Genomic DNA, 18,135 nt, shown 5'->3' with positions numbered 1-18,135 from the left:
AAAATATAACCCTTACTAATACCCTGTACATATTATAATACCCAAAACATTTTGTAAGTAAACAGCTATGACATTCACATAATTTTCGTTTGTTGCTCTCTCATTTCTTGTTACTTCTTATCGCGACAAAACTTTTCGAATTATCGAAAAAACAGAACCCGAAACCACCACAGACAAATCACCAGCATCGCCAACTAGACGGAAATTACCAAAAACTCCGGTATAAAACTATTTCGTTTTAATCATTTGAGTAAGAGAACCAAAGCTGCGCGCAGCAGTCGAGGAAGTGAACATACTATATATTGATTTAAAGATTTAACGATACTACCGCCTAAATGATAAATACACCGAGCTATGTGCAGCAAGCCCAACTAAAACTAAAAACCAAAAACTGAAAACCATATTGCATACGATATAAAATAGCTATTAAATGCAGCTTAAGCATTGGCAGCAGTTTTCCACACGATTTCAGCTTTCACAAAGTGCTCACGAAATGAATTGAACTCTTCGTACTTGATTGCAGCTTCCATGCTATATATATAAATTTATATATACCTTTATATATATATATGAATACTCGTATGAAACTCACCTTTTCTAGTCACTGATTCAACGATTTCCTTTGACCTCTTTCGTTTTTGGTAACACATTCATACCTGATACTTACCGTAGCTAACAGAGTAATATATATATATTTCCTGATTTTCTATGTGTTTCCCCTTCATTTTCGTTTTGATTTACTTTTGATATATTTGATATTCCACTACAAATTATGATTACTAACCATGCGAAATGGCTAAATGTGTTCATTGCTATATTCTTTGTCATATAACCACCAGATGTACTTACATATATATTTATTTTTCGGTGTTGGTAGAACTTAGTGATTTCGAGAAACTACAAAAATATATTACTAACATGCCCAACTAACGTATATATATATTCATATTTCTTAAGAATAACCAAAATTTTTTTAAAGCTCAAATTAAATTAAATTTTCCACTAAATGTTGTTTTTTTTGAGTTTCTTTGTTTTTGTAATTTGTCGATTACTTTCTCTAATTTCGATAGTATCGATAATATCGATAGTTTTTGCTAAAATAGACGGTTAAATAGCCACTAAGCGATTATATTGATAGGAGTATGGAGGATGCTCAAAGAAGTCGATACCGATACAGTGCGTATCGTAATATTTTTTCGTTTCCAAAGTCTGTTTTTCCTTGGTTCAACCTTCTACTTCTTCGCGGGCAATCCAATTGCCCAGCGGGATCACAGTAAGAACAAAGCACCAAACAATAGGGTTTTAAGATATAAAAGAAGAAGTTTTAACGTAACATTCGTGTCTATGATATCTCAGCTCTCCGCTGGGCGATCCACTCGAGAAACGAATTTTGAGCAACTAACCCAGAAAAACCGAAAGAAACCCGCTTGTGTAGAACCCAACTCTATAGGCTCTACGAATCGATACAATAATAACAAAGGAACAAGACCTACGGAGAATCACTAAAAGCAAACAACTAATGTAAAGGCTCAGCTTGGGCCCGTTATAATATATAGTTTATAGATAAACCGAAATCTTTATAAATGTTACTAGTGCAAATTTGTAGCGAACAGAGTTTAACAATATTTGTGTGTGTTTTAAATGTTATTGACTTTATGATATATATTATATATGTATATGTATTCGTAAGCTAAATCGGAGAAACCAACCAAATTGGATATTAACCCAAAAAAAAAAAACAAAAAAAGGACAAAAAGTAGTAGTTTGTTGTTGAAATGTTTAAATGTGTTTTTAAGCCAAAAGTACTTGAGATGACACCTTATATATTATTGTATGGTACACGACTAAAGTCCGAGAGTTGTGCGCATTTGTAGACCACCCCGTACTCTCTCTCTTGATCTATATGTCCGTGTTTAGAGCTGTGTTTGTAAATGTCAGAAATCGAAAGTGAAAATGAAAGTGAAAGGCGAACACTGTGGAGCCCACCTACATAAAAAAAAAACCTTATATAACAAACTCGTTTTTCGTATTTAAGAAACACAATAACGAAGTGCTAAACGGAGGAGAGAGATGAGTGTAGAATCATTTTTTCAAAAAGAGCTAACTGAATTTAATCGTTTACCTTACAAAAACAAAATGCAGATGCTTTGTAGCTATGTAACTCCTGTCAGATGGGTGATAACTTAACATTGATTTCGATCACGAGACACACTTTGTATAGACTACCTAATCGTAACTCGTAACTTGTAACTGTAACTCTAACTCTAACTGTAACTAACATACCTGTAAACTGAAATTATGTACTAAATTTATAAAGAGAAATACCTTTAAAGGTCCCTGAAAGCTGAGCTCCCTGGGAAATGGAAATGTGAAACAAAAAACTGATGATGATTTTTAGATTACATGCACTAACCGCAGCTCGAGGTTGAGATATTAGTTCGAAATCGAAATCCATATGTATACATTTACAAACTCTACGCTATACGAGATACTTGAATATATATATATCTATATACAACCAGTTAATAGTCACTAATGCGTATACCAGCGTACCAAAATGTGCTAAAAACCTAATTCTTACTGAAAAAAAAACAAAAAAACAAAACGGCTAACAAAAGAAAAATGTGAAAAATAAAGTCTCTCTATTTAACTGCAAAACAAAAACGAATCGCGAACTCTTGCCTGGACTTGCTTTATATATTTCCCTTCGCAGCAGACCCGCATAATCCGCAGAACTAAACCACCGATCCACCCACAATCAACCCAACAACCCCCCGAAGCCATCAGATCCGAAATGGTAAATTAACAATAGCAACTCTATCACAAGTACCCTGTTCATTAAGCATACCCAAAAGAACCCAAGTATATAGACCTCAGACCTTTGTACAGTTTTTAGCACCCAGTATTCAGAATATCCTTAGAAACTATTATAATAATAAAACCCCGACCAACAACAACAACCAGTGTAACATAGCTAGGTTCTATAAGATATTTTGTAAAGCCCTTTCCTCAGTCAATATGTATTGTAAAGTGCGCTTTCTCTTGTTTTCTTCCTCTGTTCTGTTGGTTTCATGTAATGCTGCGTTTATTTCCACCTTGGTTCCATTTTATTTATTACGTATACGCCCTGTTTTTCTCTCCGCTGTCCCCCTGCTGTACACAATTTCCACCTCTCGCTCTCTCTGTCTGTCAATTTATGAGCTTTTGTTTGGCTTTCGCTTAGCAAATGTTTACCTTTACTTTCGTCTCGATTCCACCGCTTCGTTTCGTTTGGCTTTGGATCTGTCTGTTCAGTTTTGGCTTTGCATTATACCCAATACCGACTACTCTTTAATTATGCCGCAAAAACAAAATAAAAGTATATATATCTGTGAACCATAAACCATATATATAGTGCTGTATTTGTTCGTCTTCCGAAGCGAAAACCCTGTACCATACATACTACACACACACTTTCCGTAACGAATCCTTTCAGTTTTGCATTTTGTTATCCGTCGAAACAAAAGCTTATTGTGCGCTAATGTAACTGATGTTCGTGTTTAGATAGAGACGATCAAGAAAGGATTTCTATTTTTTCTATAGTATCAGGAATACATTTTTGTCCAGGGTTGCCAGGGTAAACAAAAAAAACACCATACAAAGTATTTTTCGTTTCTTTCTTTGGTTCTCCTGATTTGCAATTTTCTCTGATTTCTGATTTCCCTTTAGATTCCTTGAGTACATCACTTTGATTTGTTTGCATTTTGCCTAATTTGCATATCTAAAACCTACGCCTAAGTTTGACTAGCATTTAGTGGCTCTTGAATCTTAAACCGATTAGCATTTCTCCTTAAAAAAAAAACTAAACTAAAATCACTTACGAATATACTATAAACTATATAAATAACAGACATGTGCTGATTGTATACTCAAAAACTCAATTTTCATTTCCTGTACAACCAATGTAACCCCAGCTGGCACGAGTTATGGCTATAAACAGAAAAATACCAAACCAAAAAAGCAGAAAACAATAACCGAAAAAACTCAAAAGAAGACCTCTAAAAGCGAGGAGAACAATCGAACCGAAAAAAAAAACAAAAACCGAAACAATCGAAATATATGTACAAAATTAAAAGCGAGAGTAATACGACTGTCATCATTATCATAAATTGATGACAGAGTGATTGACCCTTGAGCTGTGCTGCTTTCCACGCGATTGATTGACTGATTGATTGATTGATTGATCTGTTGAATGTAATCAGTTAACCCACAAATAACGCATACGACTCTTAAAAGCATAATCAATTTGAAAGCAAGCAACCTTGTCTTTGTTTCCACCCCTGTAAAATATCCTGTTAAATCCGTAGCATATAGCATATGGCACTTGTACTAAGTGTTTAATTTTTGTATATACCACCTAGCTGTCTATATGTCTATGTGTTTCCATCTTCCCATTTACTGGCATGTCTCTGTTTATTATTCATACGCAACTTTTGGCCGCAAACTTTTGTGTCACTTTGAGTTATCTTCCAGGGCGAAAAAAGGGGGAATTGTGGTTACCCAAAAACTTTGTGGAAAACGTCGAAGAGAGACCGAAAAACCACTAACAGCAAGGCAGGTGTCAAGTGGGCGTAGGATCCCTATTTCGAACCCTAAAAACGAACCTGCTGACTTTTGTCTTGGCGGACTTGTCAGCAACAGGTGCTGTCGCCCTTTAATTGACAGCTGGGAGGCATAAAATGCTGGAAATGTCTGGAAATTAGAAAACTTTTAACAACAATTTCTTGGATTTTCTTGGGGGGACCTTAGCCTCCATCATTATTATTATCGACGACGAAGGGCCTCAAAGTTTTTCAAGTGCTTAGGCTTTTATCGCCGCGACGCCTGCCTGATGCCTGATAAACTCCAATAATCCAGCAAGTACATGTGCCTGCTTACCTGTAGATAAAAATAAACACAACCCCGAGACTTTCATACATACATATAAGGCAGTCCCAACACGAATTCGATTTCCACAGATGAAAAGTGTGCGGCATAATGTAATATTTTTCCTTTTTTCGCTCGTAAAAAGTTCGCCGAGCAACAGTTCGCAGTTTCGAAATGCGAGAGTGTGTGTATGTGTGTGTGTTTTGGGCTCCATTTCCGCTCGCAACACGTTATTGCAATATGGCGGCTTCCGCTGCAGATCCGCCATGGAGAAAGTCAATTCGGAATCGTGTGGTTGTTGCTGCTGCGCATGTACACGCCATGAATATGTTATGAAGCCACGATATTACCAACTACTAGAACACGGCGAACAAAATATAAACCAAAAGGGGGAATTTACTAGAGCAGATTCCATTTATTTAAATGATTTATTACTCTCGATAACAATTTAAGCATTTAAAACAAAGTCAATAAATATTTGTAAACCAGAACTCCTATTGGTTCAAAGAAAAATTAAATTTAATCTTTTTACTGCACACTTTTAGGTGTTATCTTAAGTGATTTCAATGGGTCATGAATTTTTTTATTTAACTAATCAATTTGGAGAAATTATAGCAAAATAAAGAATACAACATAGCAATTGTGGATCAAAAATTAGTAGAAAAATTACTAGTGTCAAAAAGTATGCTAGAAAATATTTTTAAATCAAAATTCAATGCGAAATCGAGGTTACCCTTTTTACTGCATACTTTTGGGTGCCTTCTTAAGTGATTTCAATACCCTAGAAATTTTTTATATTTATTTATCATTACAAATTGGAGGAGAAATAAGATTATCTGAAGGATAAATATTTAATTATTAAATTTAAAAGAATTTTTTCCATTATATAAAAAGCATATTAGATTAGCTTTGAAAAAAAAAACCTAAATTCCCAGTTGAGTTTCTCTTGGTGCACATATCTATATAGTATAGTAACATAGTACTAGTTTTTCAGCAACAATCGCAGGACCTTCATGCACAACTGCGCCGCAATGACTTCCGTTTTGGGGCATACAAAACACTAGACACTGGAGGCCCCCGAGCAGATTGCATTTGCGGTCCTCTTTGTTTATCTGTGCATGTGTGTGCCTTTCCTTTTGTAAATAGCGAACACATGCACATCGGTGTTTTCAGTGTTCTCACTGTTCCAGTGTGCGAACATCATAATTTGCATTATATTTATGTGTGCCTGCTTTTCAGTTTCGTATTTCGTATTCGTATTTGTGTTTGTGTTTTTAGCCCCCGAGGGGGATGATGCATTGCAATTTAACTAGCATGTTCCACCATGTACCACCCCCTGCCCACCACCACCGCCACCACCAGCCCTTCGTTCTCACTCGTTTAATTAGTTTTATTTACGTTTTGATTGCTTTAATTTGTTCTTCAGTTATGTACACACACGCAGTTACACACAAAAACAACAAAAAAGCGAAACAAACACGCAAATTTTCAGAAAACAACAACAGCCGAACAACTGTAAATAGGCAAAAAGGCGAACAAAATGCTTTTGTTTAGGCACTAGGCTGATAAATCTAGAAATATACATACCATAATATATATTCCTAGCGATTGTTAAGAGTTGAATAGAGCGGCAGGCAATCGCAGACCGAGCTATTTTTGAGACCCGTGAACTAACGAGCGTTTTTGATACCCACCCACCCCAGGAGCAAATTGCCCGCGAGAAGCTCGTCACCGGAAGGGTGCAGATCCAGGTGTGGTACCATGCTGAGCGCAACGAGCTGGTCGTCTCCCTGATGGCCGGCGATGACCTGGCACTGCGGGACGAGGCCTACGGACACGGCAATCTGCCCGAGGCGTACGCCAAGGTCCGCATTCTGCCCAAATGGTGAGTAAACAACCCTGCTCGGGCGCCATGTTAGCGTTACCATTTTGTTACATTCTCTAAAGTCTCTAGTCAACTAAAATATTTTTTAATTTACAAGTCTTAACAAATAATGAAATATTGTATTCATTTTTAAATTTACAAGTCTTGGCATTCACAAACATAAAATATTTATAAGTGGAACCTGTTCGGGCGCCATGTTCCCATTACTACTTTAATACATAATAAAGTTTTGGAAGAAACTGTCTTATAAATTAAACCTTGTTTCTTTAACTAGTCTCAAAATTCACTAACATGAAATATTTTTTAAAAAGTTTCCTAGTTTGATGACCCAGTTTGGGCGTTTACTTTTTTGTTTAATTTTAAAGAAAAGCTCTAAAATAAACAAAAGTAAAGTTCATTAATCTTAGCATTCACAACCACAAAATATGCTTATAAGGTCCCAGTTCGGGCGCCATGTTAGCCTCACTACTTTTATTACCCTGTTCGGGCGCCATGTTAACCCTACCATTTTTTTAAATTTTAAGAACAATCTTATAGTGTAGTTACCTATACTTTATAAACAATCGTTATATACTTTTCCCTTTCTGCAGTGGCGATGGCAGCGTGCAGCAAACGGAGGTCAGCCGACCCACACAGAATCCCATTTGGAACGCCACACTGACCTTCGGTCATGTGAAGGCCGACACCTTGATGGATCGCTACATAGACATCCAGCTGTGGGACCTGGTACCCCACACCGAATCCATTTTCCTCGGTGAATGCAGCATCGAGCTGCAGCAGGCCTTCCTCGACGACCAGGCCATCTGGTGTCGGCTGGACGATACCAAGGGTCTGCGTGGCATTAGCATCAGCAAATCGCCAAGTGTTTCGCCTCGCGGCTCCATTGCAGCCGGCGCCGGAGCTCCGAGTGGCGATGTGACCCGGTTGCTGCGTCGCGATTATAATATGCACCGCTCCAACTCCGATGACGTAGACTCCATCGGAGATGGAACCTCGCTGCTGCATCCGGATCACGCCTGGATAGCTGGCTCGCGACGCGGTTCCTCGCAGTCGGAAACCATGGAAGTGGAGGTCTACCAGCTGGGCAAGGACTTCTCGCGCTCATTGCCGGGTTCGCGTCGATCGAGCTTCCAGGATGCCGAAAAGAATCGGCTGGAGGAGGACGCCATGGCCACGCCGCCCACCTCTTATTTGGTGGGCAGGCGCCGTTCGTCCGTGGCTCGACGCGATCCGGATGAGATCTTGAAATCCTTGAAGGCTGTCCGCGGCGAGCTGGGGCGTACCATGAGTCTGGGCACCGAGCAGCACAAGCGCATGGGATCGAGACGTGAGTAGAGGGGATTTTAAACAAAAATTGGAACATTTGGAAGAACTATCAAAGATGATATGACGTAATGCCCAAGAACACAAGGCAAATAGCAAAATTAGACGACTGATTCTACATGTCCATTCATGTTATAAAGGTCCCTGCTCGGGCGCCATGTGCTCGATCGAAGAAATCAAAGAGAGACTTAAAACTTTTTCAAAATTGTCCACTACTTTTAGCTTTAATTAAAGAAATTATATTTTCTATTAGCTTATCACGCTTAATTATGCTATAAGCTAAATGCTCATGGAAATTATTTGATATCATCAGAATTTGTGTGGGAACCCTAAGTTATTTATATTATTATGATTTGGAATACTTCAAAGCAAGAGATCTCTTGCTGCCTTCTCTCTTTCTCTCCGCTATGTTCCTGTGTCTCTCTCTCTCTGCATTTCTTTTAAATCCCCCACAAAAAACCACCCAACTGTGCCTTGCTGCTCTATGCTATGTGGACACCCACTAAACCTGACATTGCATCTTACACATCTACTTCTTACATATATATTTACAACTGTCTCTCTCTAATAACTTCTTCCATATCTTTCCCACTATTAGCCACAATATCGGTGTCGCATTATCAAAGCTTTGACACACCCTACACAAACTGGACAAAACACTAGAAATGCAAATGCCCAGCAACCAAACAGCAAGCCACACAAAACTTAAACTTAATTAAATCCAAAATCAAATAAACAAAAGCATAAAGCACTAACTAAAGCCACTTATTTAAAGCCCTCAGCACCTGTCAGTTACTCGTAATTCTTTTGCTTAATCTAATGAAAAGGGCTCACCCTTCACACTGCACCACAACCAGAGCAACCACAAATGGTAGAAATCCAGAATACAGAAAACAGAAACCAGCAAACTCTGCAAAACCAAAAACCTTAAACCTTAAAACCTTTTGTAAATTATACAAGAAACCAAAAATAGGAATACCTGCAAATTGAGCTTTGCTGCAAAATATTTAAACAAAAAAGTAAGAAACTACAGTATGTTCCACACACTCTATAGAAAACACCATCACTCACCACTGGTAAGAATGCAAAATGAACTTGAGTTGAGATTGAGTTGCGTTTGGCATTTTGGTTTCAGCTTGCCTACTTCTTCAGCTTCTTGATTTTCTACAACCTTAATTAGCGCCATTTAACTGGAATTCTTGATTCCAGCTAGCTGCATGCATGCCACTTAATTAACGCCCACTTTTACACACAATTACTTAGTAGTAACCGTCTATATACGTACTCGCATGCATGTTTTGCGAGCTGCCGAAAAGCGAAAAAGCCGAAATCTCATTACACACTCATCCAGGCTCACGTACTTCTCTTGATAATCCAGTGGAGAGGAGTGTCGTCGTCGTCGTCCTGGGACATGAAAACTTCTCCCCTGTGTAGACTGGGGCTTATTAAAGCTTATAGATGCTATTTTCACAGCCCCCCTCCGAAAAAAACGAACAAAAGCCCGAAACTCGCTGGCAAATTTGAGTTTAAAATGCAAAGCTCAAAAGGGGAAAACCCCTTATTACCTGTTGGTAACAGTTCGCCGCCCTCATAAACCCTTCAACGCCCCGTCGAAATAGCTCAGCCTTGAAATTAACTTTTCCCAAAAAAGCGAAGCGAAATATGAAAAGTCACAGAGACTGAAAAAAAAAAAATGAAACGCGATAACAGAACAAAGCCGAAATTCTCATTCGCATTTCCCAGAGCCACAAACAAGCCGTTAAATATGAAAATAAGCAGCGTCTGTGTCTGGAAAAAGTCCTCTACAAACTTGGGGATACATATGTACCATATATACCATTTGTATACGGAATTGACAGCTCTATACTCGCTGGGGAACCTGGCTGCCAAGATGTCCCTATTATTGTGCTTGCTCAGCAAAAAAGAAAGTCTCGGCTGTCTTTGCCAATATGTTTTCTCGCTTTCCCTTACTTTGCTTTGCCTTTCCTTCGATTCGATTTTCTTTTGCTCGACAGTTATTATTAAGCCGCTTAGCGATTGCCTTGCCTTCCGTTTCCGTTTTGCCTTTTACGCACTTTCATATCCGCTGGGCTCAAATACACACCACACAGAAAAATAAAAACTCGAGAGACCATATAAACGCAGCTGTCGCCAAGTTTATTTGACGTTTATTTTATTTTTTTGGCTGGCGCACAAAAATATTTGAACTTTGGCCATAATCCTTTTTGCCGTCAAATTTGTACTTCGTGCTGTGAGCGCCCAATTGATTGAATGATTGATTGACTGATTGGCAGGGCCGATAGGGAAAACCCATCATCATTTTATTTTCCAAAAAGTTTCCCAAATACCTAAAGATAAGTAAGAGGAATGCCTTTTTAATTCACATCTGGTATATTTATTTACTAATTTACACAAGAGTCCTCATCACATTGAAAAACTATCCATTCTATATTCGGCTGGTAATAAGAACACGAGGATACCGCAAACTATTGGGATATAATTTTTAGCTATAATTTTTAGTAAGAAGTCAAAGCTTACCTATGAGCAATAGAATAAAACTATTGAAGGTGGCATAGCAGACGTGTGTCAAAGTGTAGCCCACATACAAGTTGCTCATCAGGACACCACAACGACCCATCATAAGGGTAATAGAAAAGGCTTTTCCCCTGCAAATAATATAATAATATATTATAATAATAACAACATAAAGATGTTACCTCAGATGAGTGGGTATGAAATCTATGAGCAGGGAACTTGTCAACCTGATGCAGCACATTGGTGGATCGATTACGGCCATAAAGCTAATTAATATGAGGAGAGGCGCCTTCACAAAGTTCAATAAAGCGCATCCCAGGATGGCAATCGAAATAAAAAGCAAAACGAGTGTTCGTCGATTAAGGCAAATCAAGAGAAGGCTGGTGACAATGAAAAGGCTGAGGACAACGAAACCATGAATAAGAGGATCCTCCATTTCATCATAGGTTAAATGGCACTATAAGAAACACAAAAAGTAGTAAGAAGTGTCTTTACCCGTACTATAAGTACCACTACCAACTTTCACATCTTTTGGACTCGTAATTTTCTCCTGCAAGAGATTGCATATCGTCTCCGGCTTTTCCTCTTGACTCGTCATAACCCTGATCCGCAACATCCAAATAGGCAGAGCGAAGGCTCTATAAAATAAAATTAAATATTATTAAATAAATTAAAAATAAAAAATAAATTCAAATTGGTTTTCCGAATTCTTCTTTCATAATAATCACAAAAGTTAACTTGTGAATTCTTCAGATTCCGCGAATTCTTAAGCCTTACTAATACATTTTCAACTCACAGTCCAGACAGGCTAAAGAAGGCGAATGCGAAAATCCACATGAATTTTGAATATTTAGTCATCAGAATCTTGACATCTTGGCAAGGGCCTAAAAACATGGACCTGCAGGCATGGGAAATTTATTAAAATTCGAAAGTGGGTACTGAAATCTTAATCCTTACTTGTGGCGCAAGCGAGGCTGTGTGAGTGAGGACACCCCAAAACTTTCCAGCGTAGCATTCTTGCCCTTGTTCATCCGGCAGACCCTCTCCATTACCTTCATGGCCTTCTCCTGTTCGCCAACCGAAAGATAGTACTTGGGACTCTCGGGCAGGAAGATCAAAACGATGATGCCTATGGCTCCGGGCAACTGGTTGAGCAACAGCAGGATACGCCAGGCACTGACCTTGATATCCAGCGGTAAAATGCCACCAGCCAGAGCTTAGAAAATGAGAAATTCGATCATCCGAAGAGGTTAGCAAAGCGATTCTTACCCGGCACATAGATAAGACTGAAACCGATGGCATAGCTCATAATGGTCAGCACTCTGGGTCGCAGGGAAACCTTTGTGAACTCACTCATGTAGGTCAGGCAACTGACCACCGAAGCTGAGAGACTTTGAAAGAAAGGTTTTAAAGATTAATAAATTTAGAATCTGGGAAAGTACCTCCCACTCACAAGAAACCTGATAATATACGCAGGCCAAAGAATCCCCAAAACTCTGGCATAAAAGCCGAAAGAATGGATAATAAGTTTGAGCAGATTCCCGTAAGCAAAATCACTTTGCGTCTTCCATGAACGTCCGACAATTGGCCCCATAGAAAACAGGATACCAGCTGAGCTGTAAAATTTCCCGCCATTAGCCAGGCCAGCCGCTTATCGTGGATTTCCAGCTCACAACTGGCTCCTGCCAGTACCACTCCAATGCCCAGCTGCTCGTTGGTTATCCACACTTGCAGTACAAAACAGCAAAATAAAACAACGAACTGCATCCTGCCAAAACCTAGAGGATCACAATGATCAGGATCACTATAAAAATCTACCGCATGAAAAAGGACTTACCCAATTCGGCGAACACGTCATCAATGTCACTCATCCTTAGAACATTTTTAGGTGTATAAATGTATAAAAACTTTTTAATTTTGAAGATAGGAAAGAATTAGGAATTGAAACTTAACTACGGATTGCTATGCCTTCAAAAATAAGTGTTACATATAGAAATTCCTTTCGGATCAGATTTTTATTTAAAGATACATCGAATTTTAGTTAATTTTTAAGGACTTATCAGATCTTGGACGTCTTCAAACAGACTTCTTACTCTCCTGATTAAAGCTTAATGGTGAAACATAAAGCAAAGTAGAAATGTTCTTAGTACCATTTAGCAGCCAGGAGAAGTCGCAACCACGTCCAGAGGTACCTACGAAGCCTAAGAAACATAAAATAGACCAAACCTCATACATACCTTAAGTTCATACCTTCTATTCCATTAATACTAGTAATTTCCATTTACTAGTAATTTCACTATGATGCAGGAATGCCTTTGGGTTGAAAGATGGCCAAAACGACACACACTGTAGAAGGAAAGGTGATCTTAAGTCCCAGAACCTTAAAATTAAAGGGAAAACGGTCAACTTACAAGCCAGAATGACATTGAAAATGTTCAAAGTTACATCGCAGGAGATCCTCATTAGCATTCCAACCAGAGTGCTGCCCAAGACGCCACCAAAACGGGCCAGGGATCGCACCATGCAGATTGCTTTGCCTCGCAAATGGGTGGGCAGACAATCGACCATGGCCGAGCTGGCCAAAGGGATCAGGACACCGGGCAGAACCATCATGAGCGTGAAGAAGATCAGCACCATGGTTGGTTGATTTAGGAAATTTAGACATAAGCCAAGGATACAGGCTACCGCAATGTGAACGGCAATCGCGAACTTCCTCGCCATGCACTGCAACAAAAGCGAGGATAGAATAAAACAGCCCATGTATGCCAATGCATAGTAGATGGGATCGATGAAGTTGCTCATCACATCGTGGCAATGTGGCTCCCCAGTGTCCGTTCCGTTCACCGACCGTTCGCTATGCTTATTTAATGTTGGGTTATGATGGATCAGATAGCAAAACTGGTGATTGCCCGAGTTGTCCATGTTGCGGATAACCGGAAACCAGATCCCCAATCCAATAGATCTGCGAAGTAGTTAAACAGAATCAATATTGATTGGCATCTGAAAAAAAATCCCCTTCGAAATCCTTTCGAAACTACATCTTTGGGTTACCATAACTCGGAACTACTTCTAAGGGTTACCATATTGTAAAAATTACTTTTAAGGGTTACCATGGCTTAGAAACTGCTTCTTAGGGTTACCCTAACTTGCAAGCAATAATGAATAGCAAATGAAGTAATACAAAATGATTACAAAACCTTTGACTTGGATTTTAAAAAACTTACACGAGGTATATTCCAAAAACAAGCCAAAGACAGAGCATAAATCTGGTAACATATGGTCGTCTGAAGAGCCGCATACTCTCGTACCACAATTCTCTCCAGAAGCCCCCCGCTACGATGGTGGCCCTTGGAAGTTCGGCTACCGATATTTCAAGGTCCTCCCACTTTTTCCGATTCATCCGGCATATCCATTTGAGGGCCATAATGGCCTTATCCTCACGATTGACGGACATCAGATAGTACGGGGTCTCTGGCACAAGACTAATGCCCAATAGACCTATCCAGCCAGGAATCTCCATGGCCATCATTAGGAATCGCCAGGCACGCATATCGTAGTTGCTGCTAATGGTTACACTGAAATTTGGGGGCAAAATGGCCATGCCCATCAGGGGGCAGTACATGAGGGCAGCGGTCTGGGATTGGCTGCAAAGGGTCACCACCAGAGGGCGCCATTTGGGGGCATGGAACTCAGTCAGGAAGCCCACCTGCAAAGAAGCAACTCCAGAGAGGCTAAAGGTGATATTTGGTTAGACCTCTTACGAACTCCTTTTAAAGGATCCGTTCAACCTACAAAACTCCCACAATCATCCGCATCACAGCCAGGGAATAGAGCTCCGGCATTAAGGCCGAGAAGAACGAGAAGCATAGGGCACCAATTAATGCAAGCCGAATGGTGAACTTTCTGCCATATCTGTCCGCTATGAGGCCAATGAAGAGGCCGGAGGCAACCATTCCGCCCAGAAGTGAGTTGGCCAACAGGGTCTTTTCACCTCTGGTAGTTGCAAAATCGCAGGAGGTCAAAATGACGAGGTAACCAGCACTCATGGCCTCTGACACAGAGTAAAAGTAGACGAAGAAGCTCACAACGAAGATTATCACCTGACCACAACCGTAACCTTTAAGAGATCAAACATAAAAACTATGGAATATTAAATAGTTTATAGTCTCCTTACCTATGGTCAACAGGGCAGTGTCCAAATCCATTGCCGGCATCTTGAAAACTCAATAAATTAATTAGGAACAATGACCGAGAAACATTATAGAATATGCAATTAAACAAAAGAAATAGACTGAATTTCCAAATCAATACTGATTCAGATGTTGTTTAGCTGCATGCTTTGTTCAGGGTAACTTTCCCTTTTTTCTTATTCTTATTCTTAGTCCCGATAAGCCAGTAACGGGAAATCCAGAAAGAATTTATGAAACTATTAATGTCAATTCGATAATATAACCAATTCAAATACATTCCGTTTTAGACTTCCTAGTTGTGAGAAAGCTGTTTTAAAAATAAAACAATGTATTGCATCTTGCCATAACCTAAGGGATCAGAAGTATCAGAATCACTAAAGTAATCTATCGGATGGGGAAGGACTTACCCCATTCGGCGAACATGTCATCGATGTCACTTATCCTTAGAACATTTTTAAGTGTATAAATGTATAATTTAGAAGATTTAGAAGAAAGAATTAAGAATTGAAACCTCAATACGGATTGCTATGCCATGAAATTTTTGGTCTTAAAAATATGTGTTACAAATTAAAATTCTTTACGGCTAAGATTTTTATTTAAAGATATATACAACTTCGTCTAAGAAACTTAAAAATATATATATATAGACGTAATTTTGCTATGATGCAGGCATGCCTTTGGGTTGAAAGACGGCCAACACGACACAAACTGGAGAAAAAGATATTAATTTAAGATCCAAACCTTAGAAACTAAGACAGAAAGGCAGAACCTTCAACTTACGAGCCAGAGCGACATTGAAAATGTTTAAGGTTACATCGCAGGTGATCCTCATTAGCATTCCAACCAGAGTGCTGCCCAAGACGCCACCAAAACGGGCCAGGGATCGCACCATACAGATTGCCTTGCCTCGCAGATGGGTGGGCAGGCAATCGACCAGGGCCGAGGTGGCCAGAGGGATCAGGACCCCGGGAAGAACCATCATGAGCGTGAAGAAGATCAGCACCATGGTCGGTTGCTTTAGGAAATTAAGACATAAGCCAAGGATACAGGCCAGCGCGATGTGAACGGCAATCGCGAACTTCCTCGCCATGCACTGCAACAAAAGCGAGGATAGAATAAAACAGCTCATGTAGGCCAATGCATAGTAGATGGGATCGATGAAGTTGCTCATCACATCGTGGCAATGTGGCACCCCTGTGTCCGTTCCGTTCGCCGTCCGTATGTTATGCTTATTTATTATTGGGTTATGATGGATCAGGTAGCAAAACCGGTGGTGGCCCGAGTTGTCCATGTTGCGGATAACCGGAAACCAGATGCCCATTCCAATGGCTCTGCGAAGTAGTTAAACAGAATCGATATTGATTGACATCTGAAAAAGGAAAACCTCGCGAAATCCCTTTGAAACTACTTCAAAATTGTTTCTTTGGGTTACCATAACTTAGGAACTACTTTTAAGGGTTACCTTATTTCAAAAACTTCTTTGGGTTACCATGGCTTAGAATCTACTTATTAGGGTACCCCTTTTTCGGAAACTACCTTTTGGGGTTACCCTAACTTAGAAACTACTTCTTAGGGTAACCTTAACTTACAAACAAACATGTCCTAATAAAAAATACCTACAAAACTTTTGATACAGAACCTAATTATCTCTAAGACTTGGGTTTTAAAGCACTTACACGAAGAATATTCCGAAAATTAACCACAGACAGAGCATAAATCTGCCGACATATGGTCGCTTGAAAAGCCGTATACTCTCGTCCCACAATTCTTTCCAGAAGCCCCCCGCAACGATGGTGGCCCTTGGAAGTTCGGCTACCGATATTTCAAAGTCCTCCCACTTTTTCCGATTCATCCGACATATCCATTTGAGGGCCATAATGGCCTTATCCTCACGATTGACGGACATCAGATAGTACGGGGTCTCTGGCACAAGACTAATGCCCAATAGACCTATCCAGCCAGGAATTTCGATCACCATCATTAGGAATCGCCAGGCGCGCATATCGTAGTTGCTGCTCAGGGTTATACTGAAATTTGTGGGCAAAATGGCCATGCCCATCAGGGGGCAGTACATGAGGGCAGCGGTCTGGGAATGGCTGCAAAGGGTGACCACCAGAGGGCGCCACTTGGGGGCATGGAACTCGGTCAGGAAGCCAACCTGCAAAGAGGCAACTCCCGAGAGGCTAGGGATGGTATAGGGGATTGAATTAGAACGCGAACTCCTTTTGAGCGATCCATTCAACCTACAAAATGCCGACAATCATCCGCATCACAGCCATGGAATAGAGCTCCGGCATTAAGGCCGAGAGAAACGAGAAGCATAGGGCACCAATTAATGCTAGCCGAATGGTGAACTTTCGGCCATATCTGTCCGCCACGAGGCCAATGAAGAGGCCAGAGGCCACCATTCCTCCCAGCAGGGAGTTGGCCAAGAGGGTCTTGTCACCTCCGGTAGTTGCAAAATCGCAGGAGGACAGAATGACGAGATAACCAGCACTCATGGACTCGGACACAGAGTAAAAGTAGACGAAGAAGCTCACAGCGAAGATTATCACCTGACCACAGCCGTAACCTTTAAGATTGATCTCTTAAATGGAATATGGAATATAATAGTTATTAGTCTCCTTACCCATGGTCAACAGGGCAGTGTCCAAATCCATTGCCGGCATCTTGAAAACATTATAAAATAAGCAATTAAACAAAAGAAATCGACTGAATTTCAAAATCAATACTGATTTAGATGTTGTTTAGCTGCATGCTTTGTTCAGTGTAGCTTTCCCTTTTTTCTTATTCTTATTCTTAGTCCTAGTCCTGTAACACCCTTTCATTCTACGTCCCCGGAAAAGCAGTGATGGAAAACTCAGAAAGAAATTAGGAGAAGTTAATACTTAACTATGAAAATGTTAATGTCAATTGAGGAAAAGCTGTTTTCAAAATGAAATTTGGTTAACAAATTATAAAACATTTAAAAGGCTTAAGTTTAAATGTAAATAAAATAAGTATTTCATCTAAATGATAATAATAATCAGTTTAAAAGTGTAACTTTTAAAAAAAATAAGGTTTCATAAGAAGTTTGAAAAATAACTTTTTTATTTAGATAGTTACCCAGTATTAGTGAATATCGTCATTCTAAAAAATATTTATTTACTAGCCTTAAAAATGTAACAATATATTTAGATAATTTCAATATGACAATAGAATGCATGAAATACTTTATCGAAGTCTTTGAGAATTAGGATTCCCACCTTATCGGGATATACTTTAGCGGTAATTTGCCTTCTACCTTCTAGATAGGTA

At 39.6% G+C, this 18,135-nt stretch overlaps 4 protein-coding genes across 11 annotated transcripts in view; 1 reads left to right on the top strand and 3 right to left on the bottom strand.

The window, feature by feature from the left end:
- Fife (regulating synaptic membrane exocytosis protein fife) overlaps positions 1–18,135 on the top strand; it is a 46,157-nt gene that overhangs the window by 24,499 nt on the left and 3,523 nt on the right. Inside the window, exons 11-13 of the mRNA XM_070214234.1 lie at positions 156–220; positions 6,609–6,790; positions 7,381–8,117. Coding sequence (XP_070070335.1) covers positions 156–220; positions 6,609–6,790; positions 7,381–8,117 — 984 coding nt within the window. The remainder of the gene's footprint in view (positions 1–155; positions 221–6,608; positions 6,791–7,380; positions 8,118–18,135) is intronic.
- LOC108067241 (synaptic vesicle glycoprotein 2C) lies at positions 10,408–12,640 on the bottom strand. 4 transcript variants are annotated; one of them, XM_070214620.1, is made up of 10 exons: positions 12,486–12,640; positions 12,102–12,426; positions 11,918–12,039; positions 11,606–11,864; positions 11,445–11,546; positions 11,169–11,286; positions 10,831–11,105; positions 10,652–10,779; positions 10,525–10,599; positions 10,408–10,461 (listed from the first exon to the last, which is right to left on the bottom strand). In XM_070214620.1, the coding sequence occupies exons 1-9, from the start codon at positions 12,517–12,519 to the stop codon at positions 10,538–10,540; spliced, it is 1,425 nt and encodes a 474-aa protein (XP_070070721.1). In that variant the 5' UTR covers positions 12,520–12,640; the 3' UTR covers positions 10,408–10,461; positions 10,525–10,537. The 4 variants fall into 4 exon arrangements, with proteins under 4 accessions (XP_070070721.1, XP_070070722.1, XP_017011672.3 ...); XM_017156183.3 differs by lacking the exon at positions 10,408–10,461 and having other exon boundaries at positions 10,479–10,599; XM_070214621.1 differs by lacking the exons at positions 10,408–10,461; positions 12,486–12,640 and having other exon boundaries at positions 10,477–10,599; positions 12,091–12,392.
- On the bottom strand, positions 12,690–14,980 carry LOC108067240 (organic anion transporter 3-like). 4 transcript variants are annotated; one of them, XM_070214617.1, is made up of 6 exons: positions 14,823–14,980; positions 14,441–14,765; positions 13,873–14,379; positions 13,060–13,610; positions 12,899–12,994; positions 12,690–12,840 (listed from the first exon to the last, which is right to left on the bottom strand). In XM_070214617.1, the coding sequence occupies exons 1-5, from the start codon at positions 14,860–14,862 to the stop codon at positions 12,945–12,947; spliced, it is 1,473 nt and encodes a 490-aa protein (XP_070070718.1). In that variant the 5' UTR covers positions 14,863–14,980; the 3' UTR covers positions 12,690–12,840; positions 12,899–12,944. The 4 variants fall into 4 exon arrangements, with proteins under 4 accessions (XP_070070718.1, XP_070070719.1, XP_070070717.1 ...); XM_070214616.1 differs by having other exon boundaries at positions 12,707–12,849; XM_070214618.1 differs by lacking the exon at positions 14,823–14,980 and having other exon boundaries at positions 12,705–12,849; positions 13,873–14,354; positions 14,410–14,518.
- LOC108067239 (putative transporter SVOPL) lies at positions 15,391–17,663 on the bottom strand. Of its 2 annotated transcripts, none has more exons than XM_017156177.3 (5): positions 17,468–17,658; positions 17,086–17,410; positions 16,515–17,021; positions 15,619–16,169; positions 15,391–15,546 (listed from the first exon to the last, which is right to left on the bottom strand). In XM_017156177.3, the coding sequence occupies exons 1-5, from the start codon at positions 17,505–17,507 to the stop codon at positions 15,497–15,499; spliced, it is 1,473 nt and encodes a 490-aa protein (XP_017011666.2). In that variant the 5' UTR covers positions 17,508–17,658; the 3' UTR covers positions 15,391–15,496. The 2 variants fall into 2 exon arrangements, with proteins under 2 accessions (XP_017011666.2, XP_070070716.1); XM_070214615.1 differs by having other exon boundaries at positions 15,437–15,546; positions 15,608–16,169; positions 17,468–17,663.

This window comes from Drosophila takahashii, chromosome 3L (assembly GCF_030179915.1).
Source record: "Drosophila takahashii strain IR98-3 E-12201 chromosome 3L, DtakHiC1v2, whole genome shotgun sequence".
NCBI lineage: Eukaryota > Metazoa > Arthropoda > Insecta > Diptera > Drosophilidae > Drosophila > Drosophila takahashii.
This window is presented reverse-complemented; position numbering and strand designations above follow the sequence as displayed.